This window comes from Dermacentor variabilis, chromosome 4 (genome assembly GCF_050947875.1).
Source record: "Dermacentor variabilis isolate Ectoservices chromosome 4, ASM5094787v1, whole genome shotgun sequence".
In the NCBI taxonomy this organism is placed as follows: Eukaryota; Metazoa; Arthropoda; class Arachnida; order Ixodida; family Ixodidae; genus Dermacentor; species Dermacentor variabilis.
The window spans coordinates 170,612,557-170,632,425 of NC_134571.1; the positions used below are offsets into that span (position 1 = coordinate 170,612,557).

The window sequence follows — 19,869 nt, forward strand, 5'->3', positions numbered from 1 at the left end:
TAAGCTTTCACCGTCAACATCACCACTAATTATCGGCAATCAAAGCAACCAGTACAGAAAGCTTCGCTTCACTTACATCGACTCCCACAGTGCATAGGATCTGCATAATTTTTTCTCCTTCACTCGCGTGTTTTTGCCGAGTGGCACACTTCCGGTGACAGTGTCACAAGCGAGCAGTTGCGTTTATCTCATTTCACGCAGTGGACAATCTTGTGCGCTCTGCAAGAGAACACTTGATCAGTGCCACAATCACGAGCAATGAGGCAGGTGTGAGAGAATGAAGAAGCACGATCGCAGCGCTAGAACACAGTACAAAATGAGATTCATTCTCTGCACGCACGACTGCATGGCATGGGCTCTTGAAGAAAGAAAGTCGAAGGCCATCGTTCATCAAGAGTGATGGCCTTCGACGTTAAAGATAACATGCCGAACTGGAAATAACGGAGGTCACACGCACATGCTGTAGTGGTGGTACTTTGGTTAGGTGGACCGAGAGGGGAATGATTGAGGCTCTGCCTCGTTCGGAGGAACTTAATTGAGTTTTGCGGTTTCACGTGCCAAAACCATGATATAATCATGAGGCAAGCTGCGGTGGGTGACTTCAGATTAATTCTGACCACCAGAGGATCTTTAATGTGCCTATAATGCATGGGACGTGGGTGTTTTCGCAATTTGCGCTCATCGAAATGCGGCCGCGGTGGCTGACATTTGATCCTGCGACTGCATGCTTAGCAGTGCAACACCATAGCTGCTAAGCCACCTTGGCGGGTACATCATTCAGAGGAGCTGAGGGCCTCATTCCCTCTGCTTGCAAATGTCTTGCTTCAGCTGACACCACGCTGTGCTTGAAAGCACCATAAGGCACCTTAAAGGGCCCCTCACCAGGTCTGGCCATTTCGAGTTGATAAGCGCAGTGCACATAATGGGCGCTAACGATCGTGTCTGTTAAGTATTACATTTCTATGCGACGCAGAAAGAGCTTAAATTTCAAATCCAACACCGTTCACCTTTCTCCTCATGGGCGCTGCGCTCCCAGCCAGAGAGTTGATGTCAATCACACAAGTGTGCCTTTGTACATGGCAGTGCCGTGATGATGCACATGGTGACACGTCATTTTGAGAACTGTTCAAGGCAACATCTGTTATTTGTGCAACCTGTTGTTTCAATAGAGGAATTAAAGTTTAGAGAAATAATAAAACATACAAACAGAATGTCTGCGTGTTATTGTTTTACTTTGTACTGTAGCTAGATAGATGTACTTCCGTTCCTTCTGCTTGTTACCATGTTGCACAGCCACGCGCCCAGGGAACGAAACTATCTCATTTTCTACCGTGCTCCAGCACTGCAATCATGCTGTTTCATCCTCTCACACCTGCCTCGCTGCTCATGATTGTGGCACTCAGTCTGTTCAAGCAGAGCGTGCAAAACCATCCAATGCGTGAAGCGAGACCAACGTAACAGCTTGCGTGCGATACCGTCACCGGACGTGTGCCACTCAGCAAAAAACATGCAGGAGAGAGAGAGAAAAAAGAAGGCGGGGCCCGTGACGTACTCGTCCCACGATCCTCCAGCTCCTATACAGGAGAATGCAGGGAAGGAAATTTGCTTGCAGAGGCTAGATGGGGCAAGTGGAGTGTTTACGTTGGCGGTGACACTCGCCTTCTGAAATCGTGGGTTTTGCTGCACTTGAACTATCACTATCTCTGCTATAAATGAACTAACTTGAAAAATTGTTCCCTTAGAACGCTTCTAAGAGGGCACATAACAACTTCCAATGCATAACCAAATTTTGCTATGCAGCCTGGTGAGGGGCCCTTTAAAGGTATTAAAAATGTGGAAAGGAATCCCATTGGCTGCATGTGCCCGTAATCTTATGTTTTCCAATTATGTGCAGGGCCACGGGCAGGGGACCGAGTCGATTTGCAACGGCGTCATCTTTTTGCTGTTGTGCCACATGTTTCAGCACAACATTTTACCCGTGCTCTCACAACATGTGGCCCAGCAAACAATGACTATTTGATCCCAGAGGTGGCTATGTTGCTAGCAGACGCGCCAGGAACCAAAAGACTGCGTGATGCACACTTAGACAATCTGCTGCAAAGACACAACGGTCTGTCCAGATAACTCACAAGTGAGCTGAAATGCTTTCCGGACAAGTGTAGTCTGGAGGCCGCAACGAAGCAGACAGTCTGCGATCACGCCGGAGCCCAGCACTGACACGATGGTGAAGGCAAACACGAGTGCGCTGAAGTTGGCATTCTGCGCAAAGCAACGAACATAGAAATGTGAAGCCAGTCAGTGACATAGGTGCAGGAAGAACCCAAATGAAGCCAACAGACAATGACACCACGGTAAGCATAGGGGAAAGCAAGTGCGTTCATTAAATAGAAAGGTAGAAGGTTGCTGGTTCGACTACCGCCGGCAGCAAGTTACATTTTCTTTCACTATCATTTCCCTTTTACTTATTACTACGGACATGGAAATATCTAATATCACTCAATTAATAGTGAGAGTTGGACTAATTTTATTTGTAAACTGAATATTTACTATTCGATATATTTGGTGTAGAGACCGACACAGTGCCACATGTCACGTGCACCGCGAAGCCCCTCGTGCTCGATATCGCCCAAGTGAGTGGTTCACCTTATTTTCGTTGCAAAGGACTGTCAAGCGCAAATGGCAAGTTCATGTGACGTGAACTTGCCATGAACCTGCAGATTTTAGAATCTCTGACAGTTGAAAAATCATGCCAAATCTGATAATGAAATGGCACGGATGGCACCTGCTCTGTGCGCCGGTTACTAAAGTCACATGGTGCACGGTCCTTTTGCCTGTCGCGCAGACTGGCCTTACGATAACCCACCTGCCATCAAGTTGGGATAGCCCTTCTGCATTTTGGAGGAAAACAGAAAAGCAAACTATCAACCGCTGATCCGACATTATCATGTATGTTCACCCAATTGTCTCTGCACTGCATGCCCCACTGCTGCTGCCTGCAGTAATGGGAGTCGGAACTCCGTCAAGTGGATTGCCGCTTTAATTCCCCCTCCCTCCATCATAATTTTTGGTATTGATGGGAAGTAAACATTATTATCTACGCAATAAACAAAAGATTGCCACAAAACACAGGTCCACTATTAAGTCGAGAACCTCATTGGTATTCAGTACAACAGAACGTCCATAATTCATTAGTTTCAGAGGAAACAAAGCACTTGATTTTACTCAACAAAAACTCTATTGATAAAAAAATATTTTCCAGGCCTTCATATACTAGAACTAAGCTGTAATCAGTGCTGGCATGCTAATCTGGTGTTCCCTTAATAAGAGTAGACTGTATTGCATATTTTGATTTCCATGTTGCAGATAGCCTACTAAATTTTTGTTAAGCAATGCTATCAGACTTCCTAGCATGTGCAGCAACGTATTTTCTTGCCCAAAATTTGTAACCGTTAAATACGTTGAAAAATTTTCCGATATTCGGTATTCGATTAGAAATTTACTATTTGGTATTCACACACCCCTGATTACTACTATTTAGATGTTTAACTCAATAGTTCATCTCCCTTATGATCTTCCTCATTTAATTTGGTTATTACAAACAATAAACCGAGACCCTCAGTTCCTCCATTTCTACTTCCTCATGTGCAGGATCAAGTCGCATCATGGACAAACTAAAGTGAAATTGGAACGCATTAAGTAGTACTATTAAAGGGATCCTGAAACGATTTCGATAGTTCTGTAGAAATGTACCTAGTCGTTGGGGTAAATCCTTCCAATCAAAGTGTGTAACTTACTATAAGGTTTCAAAAATGTGCATCGCTACCTAGCAAAGTTCCCGAATTTTTCAGCCGCCTCGTTGCCTGCTATGCAGCAGGCACCTGTAATGTCAATCAGGCAGGCTATCCAATTAGCTGTCCAAGTTTCGTCATTGGGAAGACTTGAAATGTGCCATTTCATTCAGCTAATTTTGAATAGCATACGTATGCACAGTAATTTGTGTACTTCAGGAAACACTCCATTCTTCGGCCCGCGGAAACTTCTTCTCAGACCGCTGCATACTTACAGAGCTTCCTTTTGATTTCTCCAACCACGAATGCTTCGCTCGTTCACATTGAACTGCCCCCCTGCAGCACGACTGCCGATGGTTTCGGCAGCTACAATCACTTTTATTTTAAAAGTACAGTACCTGAACACTGTTTTTGTGGCCCTGACATTTGCAAAGCATGGCCATCACGAAGTCAGTGTTAGACTCACTTCGTGACGTGTTGTGGTTACAACATCAATTGATGATGGAGTAAGAAGCTGATGCAGATAGCATCGAGCAATACCGAAACTGGAACTGCGTATTTGGGCAGAAAGCTGTTGGGATCCACATATAGCACAGATCAGAATTTTCACAAGGTAAAATTTGGAAAAAAAACCTCGACTATATGCGGGTTTTTAAGGTAGTCTATTTCACCACATTCCCAGGTTAGCAGCAGCGCTTTCTTTTTATGCTGACGACTACAAGGATTGACTGACTGATTGATTCTAGGGTGTTATGTGCCAAAACCACGATTTGATTCTGAAATACGCTGTAGTGGGGGACTCCAGATTAATTTTGGCCACCTGGGGCTCTCTAACATGCTCCCAGTGCATGGGACACCAACGTTTTTGCATTTCTCCTCCATCGAAATGCGGCGGTTACGGCGGAGATTTGGCCCCGCGACCTCATACTTGGCAGCGCAACACGATAGCCACTAAGCCACTACGGTGGGTAACGGCTACAAGGAAGACTTGTAAGTGTAATATAGAGACAATCGTAAACGTATTTACTAGATAGTTTCATGTTATCAGGCAATTATCAAACCAACATACTAATGGAAACAGCTACAGCAATGTGGCAAATGCCCGTGGTGGAATCTGCAAGTTTTCGCTTCACGTAGCATTAAAACCACACACAGTTCATGTTTAAGTTTAGGAAAGAGACGTGGGAACACACTTGGTTCAAATAAATCAGAAGTAGATAACACTTGCGTCACCGCTTGAAGGACATGAGATACAGCGATGGCAGCATGGTGAAAAGTTAAAAGGGAATGCCGCAGCTTGAGGGGAGGGTAATGTTCAACCGCTCGTACCTGGGCTATTATAGCACTGACATGACATTTTTGTGATAAAGTATTCCTTGAGAGATATCACCTGTGTATAGGCATACGACAAAACCTGCTTTGGGGATCTTTGAACTTCAGACTGGGATTTCATACACCTACGTATCTGTTGGCCAAAGATGGCGCAGTCCCCAAAACTAAGCATGCTAGCTGAAATAAGGCTGATATCACATAAAGTCACTGAAATTGCATTCTAGAATGTTGCTGTTTAACAGAATCTGTTATATTGTTAAACATTGATATGACAAATTTCAATATAGTGAAATTCTCTATATAATGAATTATATAACTACTTATCTAAGAACACATGTATTTTGAACCTCAATATAATGAAGTGTGTTTATATATGATTTCAATGTAATCAAATTTTACTGCCGCCGCAAAGCAATCCTGAGGCAATAAATGGGAACTTCCACAAACGCAGATGGTCAAATACAGTCTACGGTTGTTATGATGGACCCATGTACGACAGCCTTTCAGATATAACAGACCATATTTCAGCTTCAGTTTGTTCTACCTAGTTTATTAGTGCAACAAAGTTCGCTTTTAATGGACCGTGCTACAACAAACTATTGGCTACAGCGGCTGAAATTAGCAGCAATTTTTTTTCAAAATTGGGCGTATAAAACATACTTCTGCCGCGCCGACACAGGCTGACAACTGACTTGGGAGGGTCAGCCGACTATCGTGGCTCAATATCGTGTGCACGAGGATGGAAGGTGGGGCAGAGACGCGCCACCTTCTCTTGCGCGCTAGGCACAGGAAAGGGGGAGGCGAGAGACGGGGGGTTTTACTCCAATGGCTGCTGTTCACGGCGAGGTCGCCCTATCTTGAAAGCGATCTGCGATGTAGACAAAGTGCTTGCCCGCGTGGGCGCCATATCTTGAAAGCGATCTGTGACGTGAACATAGTATGCGCCCGTGCGGGCCTCATCTTCAAAGCGATCTGCGATGTGGACACAGTGCACCCGGTGCCGGTAGCTTTGCATGCATTGTGCTTTCAACGTTTAGTTCACATTGAAGCAAGAGAGAGTAAAAAGGTCAATTCGCTTGCCACTGCTACCATGCTTATCTTGCTTAATTTGCTATCACAATGGATGCTTTGCGTTTCGGGAAAAACTGCGACTTTTTTGTTTTTTATGTTAGACATTCGTCCCTCACTCTTTGCAATAAAGTTGATAAGCACTGTCTTCCCATGCCAGCAAGAAGAAAGAGGGGGGGAGGGGAGTTCGGGCCTGTTAGCGTGTCTCATTTTCTAGTGCTGCCATGGCAACATGTGGCTCTCAGCGTGTCTGAGTGCATACACAGCCTGCACACCAAGTTTTGAAGTAATCTCCCATGTGTGCAAAGCGTGGGCATGCCAAGATGACGGTGCATCATGTGCACTGTCCTTCTGTGCCTTTAGTACTGGAAGTTGCGTAATCTCTAGTTTCAGAGACGCATTCAAGCGAGAGGCAGAACAAGTATTCATTGCTCGCTGCTGGCCCTTCTCACAATGGTGTTGTCCCCCCGCAGGAGACCCTATAAGCTGTGGGGGCTGAGTAATTGTGAAATATGCGGCTGGATTAGCTTCGCTGATGTGAAGATATCATTGGATCGGCATGAAGCTGTATCTTTTGTCACCGACTCAAATTCAGCAAACTGACTCTTTTTTCTCATTAAAATGCGTATTTTCGGATTGCCCGATAATTCAGAAAATTTGCAGCCCCTTCCACGTAAGAAAAATCTGTTGGTGACTGTTCTTATTTGCAGAAAAGCTCAAGTTTCAATGTAAATGTCGACATAATGCCGATTTTACCGACTTCATTACGTCGAGGTTTAACTTTATTGCTATTTATGCTCGACTTCGTGGCCATATTAGCACAGGGTCATTCAGTCGCAGTCCAAACTATCACACGACGCGCTATAAGATGTCCGAAATTTCGGTCATCCTGATAGGTTAACCTCTGCATTCAGAAATGCAACTTAACTAGAAGCTCATGCTCGACTTGATATAAACGACACCTGGTGCAAACGCGCCGAAGATGCTCATTGCGTTGACTACAGGCGTCGTTTAAATCAAGTGAAGTATGGGCTTCAAATTAAGATGCATTTCTCAATACGGGGGTTAGACTATGTATAGGGCTAGTTATGGTGCGAAGGGCTGTCGAATAATCAAGCATGTCTGAATTGTCAGTGTCCGAATAATCTATTGTTGACTGTATTTGTATGATCCACACTTTTTTTTTCTGAATCTTGGCAGGGTAATACCTGTGGTAATACCTCTGGTAATACACAAGTTTGGGCTGTTAGACTTGCAGATGACACCGTGAATAATATACAGAATAATACAAACACACTGATTGAATCCTGCTTCATCCTTTGTTTGTCCATCCTGCTCCCTATGTTTCTCCCATCGTCACCGAAGCCTACTACATCAGTGGCACACTCTGAAAGTTGGTTGTCCTTGGTGCTGTCCATGCTATTAGATAATGTAGTAACTTTAAAGCTTTTAGAGAGGCATCAACTGCTAGGAAATGTCATGCTGACAAAATTCAATCTTTTGAGAAATGTTCATTAAGTATTTTGCCCCTAAAGTGTAGGGTAAAGGTCTGGCGTGAGTAAGTATAACATTTGTCACTCTGTTTCACTAGATAAAATACAGGAAAAAGTAACAGGATGTATTTTTCAAAAAGCTTGTTTTCGACCCCAGACATAAACATCAGTAGGCATTAAGCTGACCAACTGAAAATGCTGCCAAACTGGCTTGTGCGCTCTGTACTAAAATTCCTTTTGTTTTTCTATAGGATTGGGAGTCCAAGAACTTCACATCTTGAAAATTCAGTGTACATTTATTACCATAACAGCGGCACTAAATGCTAGGTGTTCTGCCAATCAATAACTGTGTTCATTTATCCCTGTCTTCCATAGCTAACTTTTCAAATATTTTCACATGAATGTATGCCTTCTGCTTGAACAGGTGTAAATTTGAACTCGAGCACAGGTATTACCCAGCCAAGACTGAACTGCGAGTGGTACAGGACAATGAGCCATTTAAAGAACAGTGAAAATACTGCATAACTAGGTGAATGAAAAAATGCTATGACACATTCTACTTTGCTGTGACTTGCTGTCTTGTCAATTTAAATTGAAGGAGAATACAAGAACAGGATTGACAAGTGCCCATTGGGTAGTGACTCTCTATCCATTTAATAATTACCAAGATTGTGTGTTTTAAAGAGTTATAAGTTTTTTTTGGTACTACAGTGTTTTACAATGATCTCTATGTTGTTTTATTTTTATTAGTGTCATATCCTGTTCACTATAGTTCTCAAGTTTGTAACCTCTTGCTGTGTTTTAGACTTCATTGCCTTCTACAGTGAGGACGTACCCCTGACACTTCTTGAATCTGGAACCTTCAGTTGAATTCATACTACCGTAATGTCTCTGTTGTATGCTCGGGAGGTCAACAAGCTTATCCAACTTTAACTTCAATAAGTTGCAATTTTCGCTGTTCCACCCATTTTGACTTGGGCAAGCCCGGACCTGACGCAGGGACATCCCGAGGACGCCTTCGACATACGCTGGCAGCTTCGTGAACAGCAGCATGGAGACCCACAGGTTGGAAAACCGCGCTGCCACCAGGGCCCACACAGGTGCAGATGTGAGCACGGCTCGCCATGGCAGTGGCCGCTTCTGCAGCAAAAAAGTATGCATACATGACATCTGCTGTCAGATGAAGACCAGGCTGTTTAAGACACAGTGTAATCTTCCAGTGCATAGGCTGCTGCTAGAGAGTTGAAAATTCAAAGTGGTTTCTATTTTTTCTGCGAGATGGAGTGGAAAAGACTGGAGACTAGAAGCCATGGACGTGCAGCTCTATTATGCTTAAGCCTAATCTCGGCTGAGGATAAAGACACACTGGTGATGAAGCAGTAACACAGTGCAGCAGACTCCTGTTATCTCAACCACGGTTAATTCAATTTCTTAGTTTAATTTTCCGTCTCATTGGAGCTTAGGGGACAGCAAATGCACTGCACATAGGTAAAAAAAAAATCTCCTGTCAAAAGCACCTATTTTTGGTCTGCCCTCGGAACATTTGCAAGCAATAATCCTAACTCACAATGTCAGATTTACCCAATTTATTTACCCAATTTACCCAATTCTAATGTGCATTTTTATATTTGTTCTTGTTTTTTTTTTCAATTAAATCGGGCCAGAAATTGCCTGCGCACAAAAACAAATCCAGCTCTGCTGCATTCATATGCCTTACTGAACACTAGTGTATTGCAGAGAAGCTGACTTTAGAAAAATGGGCGCCACTAAGCAACACATATTACACTCTTGCCCAGTTTACTTGCTCAAAAATCAGGTGTGCGTTAGATTTCCACTTTGTGTAGGAGCTTTATCGTAATTTATAAGTCAGTTTGCTACTTTAAACACAGAGAAAGACAGTGCGGGTTTGATTCAGGGGCGCAATGGCATCAGGAAAATATTGCCAAATGAATCAGAGGTGTGTCGAGGGCACTTTTTCTGCATCTTTGATTCGATCCACTGGATAATTTGATGACATACGTCACATTGGGGTTGAATTAACGGAAGTCGAACGTACAGTCACACAATACTGCACTCAATACACCAACCAGAAAAATACCACCCATTTTAGTCTTAAAGCTATGACACATGAAAGACCAAAAATTGCTGAACAAACAGTAACATAACAGGGACACAGTACTACAAGCAATAACTCACTCAAACAAAGGAGCACTTAAAAAAATGGCAGGTGCATCGATCTTTAGATGATTGGCGGTGTTAATGCAATTAGCAATCATTCTTATGATGTGTGTAATAGGTGATGACATGTTTAATATGTTATGATGATTATTATTATGATTATTGTATCCCCATGCCATCCATGAATCACAAAACCTAACGGGCACATTGGAAAACACACAAAGGGGGATGCTCACTGCCAACCACAATGCTGAATGATACTGTTACACAGTATACTTTGTAATCACTGCACTCCAGTTGAAACTCTGTAGTAAGCTCTACTCTCTAGGGGTGAGCAAATATCAAAATTTTTGAATGCATAAGCATTTTCATGCCAACCCAGTGAGGAAACTGGTCCATTCATTTGCCACGTGAGAAGATCGCTTTCAAGGTAGGGCCCGCAGCAGCAAGCAAATTCACTTTTGTGCTGCCCCTCGCTTCAGCCCGAACTAAACTGTGAGAACACACAGCACATGAAGCTGTCAGCACTCGGTGCACTAGGTCCACATCGCAGATCACCCTCAAGGTAGGGCCCACGCATCTTACTTCAATGCAGAACTAAGCAGTGAGAATATAGGCCTGTGTGGCTGTGCCATACGCAGCCACTGCCAAAGCACAGTTGATGACGGTTGATAATGGTACAACGTGGATGGATAAGATGCTAAAGCGCAATAACTGCTTATAATGATTGCCGCCGTCCGCAGCAGTTCGTGTCACCACAGCGCTGCCTATATTGGTTGGATCAAATTCCATAACATTGGTAATGACACTGGGCTGTCTGGAGATGAGCATATTGCACAATATTTACGCTTAAGCAAGTCCCATAGGAGTTTCCGCATGAATTTTCAATTTCAAAGTGAATTCAAATAAAGAAAACCAAGTGTAAATTTAACATTTGTCAAATATTTTTTCGAATGCAAGTACTATTGGTTTTGAAACAATGCAATTTTTTTTCGCCAACCAGCGCTAAGAAAAAAAAAAAAAGCAAGTATGTTGCACAGAAAAAATTATGCTTGTGGTGAACGAAATTCTCGCATGCAACCCTTCTGCTTGGCAGTATCATCATTGTCGTTATTTAATGTTATGAAGGAAGGATAGCTGCTTGACATCTATGGGGAGCAGTGAAAGCTTCCTGCATGTCATAATTCTTTCAGACGCTGAAAAGAGCTGCTGCTCACTGGTCACACTAATGCCTGGTATTGGCAGATATCCCTATACAAGCCGAGCCAACAGTGGGCACAATGCTTACAATGCCACTCACACGGATCTTCTTTCTTTTTTTTTTTTGCACTTATGTGTATGTGCAATTTCATGGTGCACATACGATCCTCAACATGTGCTTGTGGGAGTGAAAATTGCTGCTGGTTGATGAGCTCAAAAAGACATTCCACAGTGCTGACTTAGAAGAAACCTTTCAGGAGCTTTCCTTGTTGAAGACATATCTGGGTTCCATTGTGTTGAATTTTTCCTTTCTTCTTTTAAAGTCAGGTTTGCCATGGAAGCATCCTGGAGGTACTCAACAACTTCAGAACGAGGTTCTAAAACATTGCCAGGCTTGCTACTTGGCCAATGTAGCCTGGAAACGGTGTTTTTAGACGCTTAGTCAGATTAGTAGCAGACGCAGAGGTTTCCACCGGGAGGCTGGTGCTGCACAGGTGCATGAAGAGGCAGCACAGTGTGGATACTTGAACTGATATAGTGTCCCCTGGGTAGCCATAAGCACAAGCAAGGGCACCGTGACAGTGCCCATTCTTGCCTTCGATATTGTTACGCGTGTAAAACTATTAACAATATGTATTTACAAAGAAAGAATGTTCACAGAGACTAAAGAGAGCCCAGCTAGGCTGTGTCAACTTCTCGTCATCTTCAGGACTGTCGTCATTCTCTTCTTTGCCTCATTGTAACCATATGTTTCTTTGCACAACAAATATGCCTCACAGCAATACAGTCTGTATGCTTCGCCCCATAACATGGTTGTACTGCAGCGATGCCGACTTAAAAAAAAACCAGCAGCAGGAACTTTTAGGGATACGAATATTTTGAATAGTAAATGTGTCTTTCGAATCAAATGAAATGCTAGCCAATTCGAATCAAATATTCGAAGTTGCAAAGATTTGCACACCGCTGCCACTATCCCAAGTGTCCAGGCTTCAACTCCGTTACAATGGCTCATCAAGTGGCCATGCTCGACATGGAGGTGCTATCGTGGGTGGGGTGCTATTACTTCAAACTATTTTAGGCTATATACATATAGTGTCGCCTTGGCACACTCAATCTGAGGGATTGGCTAACAATGGGCCCGTGCCAATATCACATACACAGTGCCGAAATTGCTTGTTTGGGCCCATATGAAGTGGCGCATACTCAATGAACCAAGTTGTTCAGGTGTGATAAGAAGATGTGGGCCCAGGCCTCAAACATACAGGGATGGACAATGAACACAGAGAGGCTTTAATGACACGGGAACCGGACTAGGATAACATACACGATAACACACACACAGTTCCCTTTATGAGTGTCTGTTGCTTAGGTATAGTCAAGCTCAGCGTCAATATAGGAAGGTGTCCGATAGTGCGTCGGTACCACACACTCACGGCACGAAGAGGCGCAAAGATGAATCTGGAGCAGCGAGTGGCGCAGGCGCTGGAGGCCGGGGCAGATGCCTGGCACACGACGAGCCACTTGCGCAACAGCTGGGTCGGGACGTCTGCCCGCCACAGGGTAGACCGTTCGGAAGGCTTAGCTGCACCGGAACATGCCGGCGTCGGATGCTCGCCCAGCAGTGGAGCAGGCCGGTTGAAGCCCAAGGACAGCCCGGCCTCTCTGCCAGCACACCCAGGAACACCGGCCTTGGGTAGACGAACTGCTCGGCTCGTTTGGAAGGCCAGCCCAGGCAGCTCAGGTAATTCGCGTGGCTGCCGCCTCCGCGCAGACACAAGCCCTTCTCTTCCTCTTCGTCCGTTGCCGCCGCACAGCAGTCACACGCATTCGGCCACGCCAATCAAATAGTCCAAACTCCTATCACATTTCCCCCCAAGTTCAAGAAGTCGAGGAGGGTAGCACTATAGAGTATCACAAGTCACACTAGTTCAAACTATTACTCTCATGACACATTAGTCCAGGTCCGTAGCTATTCTACTTACAGTCTGCACCAACGTTATCACATCCACGAATATACTCCACATGAAAGTCATAATCCATAAGGAGTAAACTCCAACGTAGTATATGACTGTTGACGTGCTTCGCTGAATTTAGGTATCGCAGCGGTTGGTGGTCGGACTGCAGGATGAACGGTTTACCATAAAGGTACACATGAAATTTCTGTACACACCACACTATGGCGAGGCACTCCCTCTCAATTGTGGAGTAGGCAGCTTCACATGGCAAAAGCTTCCGGCTAGCGTAGGACATGGGATGCAAACGCCCGTCATGTTCTTTCAAAAGAACTGCTCCGAGACTTCTCAACTTCAACTTTGAGTCGCTGATCCATAGTCAGTTGGTTCGAAATGGCGACGTCTTTTGATGTCTGCGCTCCGACGAGTGGTGGGTAAGGCGGCCTTAGACCTGTCGCGTCATCTGTACCCACCGTTGTCGCTGTTACCTGAAGCAATTCACTGTTGGTTCGCTCTTCGTATTTTTTCAACATATTTATGTGAAATACCGTTCTTCTGCTCCCAAGGTCAACATAGTCAAACGGACTTTTCCTTTCTACAATGTTGAAAGGTCCCTTCCACATAAGTATCAACTTATTCCTTTCACCAGGCAGTAGAACAAGTACTTTGTCTCCAGGATTGAGCTCTCGCATCTTGACTTTCCTGTCATAATACGTTTTCTGTTGCTGTTTCGCTTTCGTGAGCTTTTGCGTGGCGATGACGCACGTACGCTCTAGCCGTTGATACAGTTCCATGATGATGTATTCATAAGAAGATTTTGTGTTTTTATCCAAACGGGGATTTGTCCACAATTCCTTTAGCACAGCCATCGGACCACGGACATAGCGCCCATACAATAGCTCAAATGGCGAGTAACCGATGCTGCTCTGTGGCACTTCTCAATACGCGAAGAGTAGCGGGCCGAGATAGCGGTCCCAACATTTAGGTCGCTCTTGGCACATCTGTCCTAGCGTGCACTTTAGCGTGCCGTTAAATCATTCCGCTAATCCCTTTGCCATGGGGTGGTACGGCGTGGTAGGCAATTGCTTAATTGACAGAAGACGACTGAACTCCTTCACCACAGCTGACATGAAATAGGACCTGCGGTCGCTGACAATCTCCCGCGGTAAGCCCACTCAGGAAAACATTTCCACGAGTCCTTCCGCAACAGTTCTCGGCTCGGTAGATGGCAGGGCGACAGCATCAGGGTATCTGGTGGTGAAGTCAACCATAGTAAGAATGTAACGGTTGTCTTTATCCGAAGTTGGGGATAAAGGACCAATAATATTGATGCCTACGCGAGCAAAGGGAGTGTCAATTACAGGCATCGTACCCAGTGGAGCGCGTCCGACTAAATGGTGCGTACCGTTCGTTGACAGACGTCGCACGATTTAACAAATCGTTTCGTCTCCGACTGGACCCCTGGCCAGTAAAATTCAGTAACGATTCGATCCACTGTTCTCGTCCCGCCCTGATGAGCGGCGAGGATCCCTTCATGAGCCAACTTCATCACCATCCCTCTGATATCTTTTGGCACCACTAACTGATCTAGTATTTTCCCACTTGACACGGTATGCTTCCTGTATAAAATGTCATCCTGTAAGTAACATTCGCTTGCGCGGCCATCCGCGATCATCGTCTCGCCGACCCTTTCGAAGCATCTCCTCAGAGACCCATCGTCCCTCTGTAAAGCTTTTAAATTGCCTTTCTCTATTCCAGTGACTGCGGGTTGCGGGACAGGCAATGTAGGCAAAGACTGTATCTTCGTTTCCTTTGTCACAGCAATGAGCTCGGTACCAGACTCGTTGTCTTCTGTGTGTCTCGAGGAGGCAGCTGCGTTTTTAGCTGTGGACAATGTTTGGCCCTCTATGTCTGGTAGCTCTGCTTGAGAGGTGGATGACACCCGGTTGGCAAGGTAACTTGTCGCTGTTATGTTTCAGCGGAGACCATGAATTGGGCGGGTCATCAGGTACACGAGCACCTTCAATGTTTCCCAAAACCACATCATACAGGGGGGTCTCGCATACATTTAACTCGCGCGACACCTGTAAAGAATGGATTGTCTAAGTATACTATCGCTTCCGGTAAGTAGTGAATTGTGCGGTCCCGCAACATTACTGGACTTTTTGTTCCTATCATTCTGTCCTCAGGTACCAAAGAGAGTCGCACGACTATGGTATTGCAGCCAGTGTCTCGTAAGACAGACACCGGTTGTGACTCGAGGAAGCCTCTTCCCACTGGCAGGTTTCCACTGTCACATTTGGGGCCTTGTCGCATTAACGTCATGTTGACTATTGGGACCGTTTCGCCACCTTGAAGCACGACGTATCCCCCACCCTCTTCTATTGGCTTTTCGGCTTGCGACGGAGCCAGAATACACGAAGCTTGTCCTTGATTTTCCCTTCTTGAGGATTCACCTCCTTGTCCCTTTATGCCGGACCATCCGCGACCTGTAGAGTTCTCTTTAGTCCGGGACCAGCACTCCGAAGCTCGATGTCCTGCTTTATCACAAAGGAAACACCGAGTAGTTCCGCGCGGTATCGCCGTTGAAGGTTCAGTCTTGCGAGCAGAGTCTAACACGATCTCCTTGGATAACTTTTCTCTATCTAGATTGGTCAGGTTTTGTGCCTCTATAAAACAATCGGCATTCTTTGACAACATAGCGAGGGTCTTACAGTTCCTTTCTTTCAGGAACACTCGCAGCGACGCAGAACATCTTCTCAAAAACTGTTCAGCAATCATGGTGACCCTGAGGGAGTCAAAGGTCCTCTCAATATGGGACATTTCAAGCCAGTGGTCAGAGTAGCCCGATATTCTACCTGCATATTGTAGGCCAGTCTCACTGTCTTCGGGCCTTACGTTTCGAAACTTTTCTCGGTATCCCTCAGCAGTGCACCGAAAGCGCTGAAGGAGAGCAGCCTTCAGCTGGTCGTAGTCTAGGGCTGCATTAGAATCAAGCTGTCCTATGACCGTCAACGCTTCTCCTGTCAGGCAGAGGCTGAGGGAGAGTGCCCATGTTGCGCGGGGCCATTCCTGACTTGTTGCCACTCGCTCAGAATGTTGCAAGTAGGCGTCTAAATCATCCCGGGCTTCGTTAAAAGGGGGGATCAACTTATGGGGACTGAATAGCTCAGGAGCCGCCCTAGTAACCGACTGTTCCGTAGTACAGTGGAACCCCGTTCATACGTTTTTCACCGGACCGGGGAAAAAAAACGTAACAGCCGGGAAAACGCAACAGTGAGGAAAGCTCCGAAAATGAATGAAAAAAAGGGCAGCTTCAACTAGACAATTTATTTCCACAGAGTGCGCTTAGGACTTAAAAAAGTCTAGAATGATGGCTTGCCGTTTCTTTCGCTCGCTAGAAATCGCCACACGTTTCTCAATAGCCTGGAAGGCCGCATTGCTGTCAGCGTCGCTGTGAGGTGCGACGTACCTGCGGAGGAGGTCTAGAGCCGCGACGGCTTCTCCAAAGCTAGGATTTGGCCACTCCCCGGCATCATGCGGCTCGTGCTCCTCGTCGTCACCGCGCCACGGCAATGGCAACGGACAAAGGAATATCCGCGGGAAATTTTGCCCTCTTTGGCGTAATCATGCTAACCTGCTAACGATTGTTTAGTATTGCTGCGGAGCGCGCGCGTCCGAGCAGCCCGGTTGCGCGCGGCGCGCCTTGGGAGAAATGTAAACAAGAGAGGAGAGCTGGCCCGATAGGCGGAGCAACGCCACGAGCAACGCCAACTTCCGGTTTCACTTTTGCTTCACAAAGAGTGACGCGAGGGCCTCTCCCGAGTTTCCTTCCTCCGTGAGTCGACCCGTCCAACAACCATGCGGTGACCCTAATCACAGTGATGATAGTGAGAGCATTTTTCACGAATGGCCACTTAGTGGCGGCCTCTCGAACTGGCGTGCGGCTTCTTGCAGCCAGTTCCATAGCCAAGCCCGGCCAAGCCCAGCCAAAACTTGTCAAAAGTCAAAATGGCGGCTGGAGCGCGTTGCCTACTTCAGCCCAGGCGGGCTCGGAGTGCTAAGTTGCGACGTATCACGCGGGAACGTTTTCACAGCTACGACGTAACAGCGGGGTTCCTTATACATTGGATCCTATGGAAGCTATGCCGGGACCGCATGAAAACGACGTAGCAGCCGGGAAAACGCAGCAGTGAGGAACGTAACAGCGGGGTTCTACTGTACTGTCACTCTGTGCGCTTTGTGCGCCAGCAGTCTTTTCCTGGAGCTCGATCTTGAGCTTTAGCACTCGTTCTTCCGCTTCTAATCTTAGACGCTCTTGTTCTGCCTGCGCCTTCGCATCTTCCTGATGTTGGGCGCACTGGTCGCGTTCCTTCACGATTTCTGTATCAATCCAACGCTTTAACTCCACTCCTGTCATTCCTAGCCCTTTCCCCATGGCGTACAACCTCTCAATCTCCATCGCCCCTCCTGTGCGTTTGAAAATCCTGGCAGGCTCGCCAAAATTTGCGATAAGAAGATGTGGGCCCAGGCCTCAAACATACAGGGATAGCACAATGAACAGAGAGAGGCTTTAATGACACGGGAACAGGACTAGGATAACTTACACGATAACACACACACAGTTCCCTTCATGAGTGTCTGTCGCTTAGGTATAGTCAAGCTCAGCGTCAATATAGGAAGGCGTCTGATAGTGCGTCGGTATCACACACTCACGGCACGAAGAGGCGCAAAGACGAATCTGGAGCAGCGAGTGGCGCAGGCACCGGAGGCCGGGGCGGATGCCCGGCACACGACGAGCCACTCGCGCAACAGCTGGGTCGGGACGTCTGCCCACCACAGGGTAGACCGTTCAGAAGGTTTAGCTGCACCGGAAAATGCCGGCGTCGGATGCTCGCCCAGCAGTGGAGCAGGCCGGTTGAAGCCCAAGGACAGCCCGGCCTCTTCTGCCAGCACACCCAGGAACACTGGCCTTGGGTAGACGAACTGCTCGGCTCGTTCAGAAGGCCAGCCCAGGCAGCTCAGGCAGTTCGCATGGCTGCTGCCTCCACCCAGACACAGGCCCTTCTCTTCCTTTTCGTCCGTCACCGCCGCACAGCAGTCACACGCATTCGGCCACACCATTCAAATAGTCCAAACTCCTATCACACCAGGCCAGACATGAGCCAGACAAGCTGCCCATTCAGGCACATACCCAGTGGGCCATGTCGCCTCAGCAAAACACATGTCTGCTTGGCAAATCAGCGCACACCTGGTGGCCCAAGCTAGTACAGCAGAATCTCAATATAACGAACTTCAGGAGACCGTGACAAATTGTTCCATTATTCTGAAAGTTGTAAAAGCCATAAAATGAACCATTCTGCCCATCAAACCATCAGTGCTTCAGTTGTCACAGTATCGGTCGTCCACAAAAACATCAGTGTTGACTCAAGGCCCAAGCTGTTGCTATTTTACATAAGTTCCGCCATCACGGACTGCAGATGCAGCATTAGTAAAAGTAGCGCACACAAAATAAACGCCACCACTACCTACAAAACCACCGACAAGGAATAAGCTCTATGTCACTTTCAAAGCACAGTCTTTTTTTTTTTTTCCACATCCTTTGATGCAGACACCACAACTGTCGTGCTCGACGAGGTGGACATCTGAAGTACAGTTAAACTTCAATATAAGGAAGTAGGTAAAATAAGTAATTTGCTTTGTTTTATAGAAATTTTGTCATATTGAAATTAGACTGCTCATGCAGATAAGTGGTCACCAATAGATTTTTCTTACATGGAAGGGGCCACAGAACTCTCCAAATTATCGAGCACTCAACAAAAGCAAACTTGAATGAAAAAGAAAAAGATTCATTTTATAGACTTATAAAGTCGGCAAAGAAGATATGGTTCCGTGACTTGTCAATGATAGCTTCACATTGGAAGCTTGAATTAAGTGAAGCCGGCCATGCTTTCACGTCCACTCTGTCCTGAGGCTGATGGTGTCTCCAGCAGTGGAACAACGCAATCTCAAAAAGTGCCAGCAGCAGGGAGCGAATGTTTCGTTTGCCTCCTGCTTTAACGAGCCTTCGAAACTCGAGATTACGCAACCTCCAGTAGAAAACTTGCAGGAAGAGAGCCCACATAATATCATGCCATCTTTGCATGCCGAATCTTTGCACATACAGAACATTACCTCCAAAACACAGTGTGCAGGTTGCGTATGCGTTCAAGTCGGGCTGACAGCCATGCACAGCCATAGCCAAGCCAAAAAAGAAGACGTGCACCAACCTGCACCCCACACTTCCCCCTCGCATACACTTGATCGCATTATTGCGAGTTCGTCCACCTCTCCCTTTTTCCAATTACTCGTGTGGGAAGGTGGCACACCTATCAAGCCACCATCCTTCTCTGCCTACCCTCATACGCTTTCCCTTTGTCATGATGCACACGGAGTGGACGTATATGGTTATATGCGTCGTGGTCAGTGAAATGAACAAGCAGACGACGGCGATGACGTGCGAAAACGAGTGACTACGGTGCATCGATGACATGTGCACATGCCCAGTGGACAGCAGGAAAAGAAGCAGGCGGAAGGGCGCGTGAGAGAGTTTGGAGGGTAACGGCGAGCGTGGCAGACGTGGCAGGACTGAGAAGACGGTGAGTAGTGACCTGCTGAGTTCCTGGTCGAAGGTCGTTGCAGGCTCCTACCTACTCACATGCGCATCACCAAGCTCCTTCCCGCAGCCTGCGGTTGGTGAATGTCACAAGTGCATCAAATCTGGGCAAACCCAGCATCTCTAGACAGTTTTAGTTTAGTGTATGCAACTATAGTGTACGCTATACGCTATAGTATAGCGTACGCTAAACAGCGAACATT

The 19,869-nt window shown here is 46.3% G+C and overlaps 1 protein-coding gene across 4 annotated transcripts in view; it reads right to left on the reverse strand.

Moving 5' to 3' along the window:
- Positions 1-19,869, reverse strand: part of LOC142579942 (sodium-dependent phosphate transport protein 3-like) — an 87,738-nt gene that overhangs the window by 30,973 nt on the left and 36,896 nt on the right. For all 4 annotated transcript variants that reach the window (XM_075690624.1, XM_075690622.1, XM_075690623.1 and 1 more), the window contains 2 exons: positions 8,672-8,821; positions 2,130-2,259 (listed from right to left, as the gene is read on the reverse strand). In XM_075690624.1, coding sequence (XP_075546739.1) covers positions 2,130-2,259; positions 8,672-8,821 — 280 coding nt within the window. The remainder of the gene's footprint in view (positions 1-2,129; positions 2,260-8,671; positions 8,822-19,869) is intronic.